This window comes from Berghia stephanieae, chromosome 1, assembly GCF_034508935.2.
Source record: "Berghia stephanieae isolate SIO BIC M18660-M18661 chromosome 1, UCSD_Bste_1.3, whole genome shotgun sequence".
Taxonomy (NCBI): Eukaryota; Metazoa; Mollusca; class Gastropoda; order Nudibranchia; family Aeolidiidae; genus Berghia; species Berghia stephanieae.
Window position 1 is genome coordinate 37167926 of NC_088360.1, and position 4091 is coordinate 37172016.

Below are 4091 nucleotides of genomic sequence, written 5' to 3' on the forward strand. Positions count from 1 at the left end.
AAATGCCTATAATTGGTTTTTGGAGAAATTATCTGAGAACACACTTAATATATTTCGTTAATCTCATAATGAAAATTTGCTTAAAAGCAAGCTTAGATCTTGATTACATTTATAAATAACTGTACTTTCTATCCATTTAATGCTCAGATTGGAAAATCTTCTGAACAAGACAAAAACGTTTCCAAAATTATGCTGCTTAGTTCTTTATAAGAAAAAGCAAAGCAAAATATAATTTAACACCTTTATTCGTCAGGGCATCCCTTGCAATAAGAATTAAATACACAATTGCTGCTTTTTGAGAAATGTACCAACAAAACTGCTACTTCATATAAAATCTTATACCTTGACTATGTTCGCCATTTCGAGGTCAAAAATAAAGTGATCACCTTTTAACAATTCCCAAAAAGACTCAAAAACGATATTTTCTGAGAGGTCCTTTTTTCATGTTATCCCTTCTGTTTGGAACTCTCTTCCAACTTCTTGAATGTAACAGTGAAGTCACTCAAAAAAACAAAAAAAAAACAAATAGATATTAAAAACCAATTTTACTAGAAAATATTTGAAAGACTGAAACCGGATCTCTTTATGCCATTTATTTGTTCGAGGTATATAAATAATATATAAATTCAGATTTTTATTCTTTTCATTAAAAAAAAAAATAATTGCCATGCTCCTGTGTGATTTGATTGAAATGGAAATGCACCAACAAGAGCTGATTATATAAAGAATGTGCTGGGTATAAATTAATAATGATGATGGTGATGATGATGATGATGATGATGATGATGATGATGATGATGATGATGATGATGATGATGATGATGATGATGATGATGATGATGATGATGATGATAATTGTTTATCCTTTCCATGTGCTTTGTGCAGATAGTAGGTAGAGAATGACATGTCAAAGTTGTTAAGGCCCATTTCTGCCAAATTTGCTCGGAGTTGGAACGCCCGTGTTAGAATACGTTGTTGGAGCGGATAGGTAGTTTGGGTTGGAAATTCCAGCTGTTGCATCGTAGCCATGGTCACTTTCTGGGACAGTTTGACAGGCTGGTACTGGGTGGATTATGGTAAGAAAAACAAAACAAATTCTTATCAAGGAACGTGATGAACTGAACTATATAAAAGATATGTTTACAATTACTTTAGAAGGCTACGTCGCCTAGTGGAATGACATTCGCCTTCGGATTGGAAGGTCCCGAGGTTCGAATCCCGCTCTGAGTGGTCCTTGGAAAAGGCTCTTTACTCACATTCTTCGCTGTACTTAGTTGTAAAATGAGTACCTCGTTGTTAATTGCATTGTCTCTGAAAAAAACAAACCCCGGTAATATTGCCTAACAGGGGTCATCACGTCTCGTCCTAAATTTTAAGTGTTTCTGTTGGCTAGGGATCCCTTGTAAAGCGCTTTGAGCACATGTATTGGATATTGCAATTTATTCTAATGTCTAATTGAAGCAAAACAGCTCGTTATATTAAACGTATTATAGCACAGGGATGTGTGCACAGACTGTTCTCGCATTTTAATTAATTATTTTTTTTGCCATGCCCCTGTGTGATTTGATTGAAATGGAAATGGTAGTATATTATTATTATTATTATTATTATTATTATTATTATTATTATTATTATTATTAGTATTCTTCTTCTTCTTCTTCTTCTTCTTCTTCTTCTTCTTCTTCTTCTTCTTCTTCTGATTATTATTATTATTATTATTATTTATTATTATTATTATTATTATTATTATTATTATTATTATTATTATTATTATTATTATTATCACCATCATCATCATCGTCATCATCATCATCATCATCATCATCATCATCATCATCATCATTCTTATTAATATTATCATTACTTTTATCATCATCAACATCATCAACATCAGTAATATTATTATCATCATTACTTTTATATACTGACCAACGCTGTTGTTAACAAGACTATTTGGATTGTTTTGGAGAGCCCTCCTTAGCCGTGACATCCTCAATGCGATTAGCATTATCGTAATCAAGAAACTAACAGCACATATGGAAACTGACAGTCCAATTCCCAGTTTGAATCCAAAGGTGTCGTAACTAAATTGATTGGAAATAGGAAAAGGAATGCTGAATGATTATTTCATGATTAATCGTCAGTGACATCTGATGATAGTCCCATTTATACATCAGACAATCGACGGTTAGTTAACATTAAGAGATGAAGGGAGTAGAAAAGTGCCAGAAGACAATAGAGAATAACAATTTTTTCGCGGCGGTGGCGGGGCTTGAACCTGCGACCTTATTGGTACGACAACTCCGCCTGGCAGGTGAGAGCGTGGCTCTACCGTGTGAGCTATCCACGAATACAAAATATTCATATCAAACTCAGGTCAATTCTAGAGCTCTCTCTCACCCACTTCTGGAGACCGCCGGTTCGCTCGCCACAAAACCATCGCGAAGTTACTTGACCAGCAGTTAAGCTAAATAGCCAATATTCTGAACACAAACATATAACATAGAAACGATTGAGACATTGAGTCTGCTCCGGTATATGGGGTGAATTTTTAATTCAGAAAAGTGAGTGGAGCAGGCACTTATGTTGGTAACAACAAGAGATGAAGTGAGTAGAAAAGTGCCAGAAGACAATAGAGAATAAAAATTTTCTCTTGTTGTTACCAACATAAGTGCCTGCTCCACTCACTTTTCTGAATTAAAAATTTCTATGTTATATGTTTGTGTTGAGAATATTGGCTATTAAGCTTAACTGCTGGTCAAGTAACTTCGCGATGGTTTTGTGGCGAGCGAACCGGCGGTCTCCAGAAGTGGGTGAGAGAGAGCTCTAGAATTGACCTGAGTTTGATACGAATATTTTGTATTCGTGGATAGCTCACACGGTAGAGCCACGCTCTCACCTGCCAGGCGGAGTTGTCGTACCAATAAGGTCGCAGGTTCAAACCCCACCACCGCCGCGAAAAATTTTTTATTCTCTATTGTCTTCTGGCACTTTTCTACTCACTTCATCTCTTGTTGTTACCAACATAAGTGCCTGCTTCACTCACTTTTCTTAGTTAACATTAGTAACAATTGGATTCAGCAGTCTGATGTCACGCCGCCCGGCAATGGCGGCCATCTTGGTTCTATAGAAAGAAAATAATTACTTTTTATTCTTCAAGCTGGCTAGAACTTTTCATATGTCTTGTGACCAGAATGTGTAAAAGTCAAAACATGATCAAGTTTATGTTGTTTTTTTCTCCTCTGGATACGCTTTTATGCTCCCCGGAGAAATATTTCATACGGGCGTCAGCCATTGTTCCGATAGTTTAGAGCCAGTGTTGCTAAGTTACAAAGCGTCATTATGAAGGAAGTGATGTTACGACTATTGAATCCTATTGATAATTACCTCATTTATACACCAGACAATCGATGGAATAGTTTATTTATAATCGGTGACAATAATCGATAATTGTCTCATTGTCAATAGGTGGATATTCAAAACCCGAAATATTAATAGACCGAAACAATGTCCATTATTTCTGATCCGTTTGTCACCACTTTATTACAAATTTTAGAAATTCGAGAGGATTCTTTAGAAACTGTATGACTCGAGTTTTAAAGATGTAATATTATAAACTATCAAACATCCGCTGGAATGAACAATAGAATGTTGGTCAATCAGAAGTAGCACTGATTTATTGTTGCACTCTAAAATCCTGAACTTGACTCTTTAAAATTGTCATTAATTACAAATTTTCTCAAGGATAGAATGTTTAATTAACAACGGTTCCTTCAAGGACTGCACCCTTCAACTACAACCACACACACACACACACACACACACACACACACATACACACACACACACACAGGCCGCATTGAATGTAATAATGTGATACATTCAAATCCATATTGTTGTCAATGTTTATGAATGTCGAAAGCACAGCAGCAAGCCACGCCTCTGGCTTTCAACTATTAAAATGTAACAATTGTTTATAACAAATGTGTACAAGTTGTTCAATTTGCTGTGTCATTTGAACCCAGGTTGGCAATGTTGGTGAGTAGTACACATGAATCTCGTGCAAAAATAAACCCCTACCCATGCCTGTG

The 4091-nt window shown here is 35.6% G+C and overlaps 1 protein-coding gene across 1 annotated transcript in view; it reads right to left on the reverse strand.

The window, feature by feature from the left end:
- Positions 1 to 578: 578 nt before the first annotated feature.
- LOC144973402 (uncharacterized) overlaps positions 579 to 4091 on the reverse strand; it is a 7794-nt gene continuing 4281 nt past the window's right edge. The window contains exons 3-4 of the mRNA XM_078915780.1: positions 1930 to 2084; positions 579 to 1062 (exon numbers count right to left, since the gene is read on the reverse strand). Coding sequence (XP_078771906.1) covers positions 917 to 1062; positions 1930 to 2084 — 301 coding nt within the window. The 3' untranslated portion in view covers positions 579 to 916. The remainder of the gene's footprint in view (positions 1063 to 1929; positions 2085 to 4091) is intronic.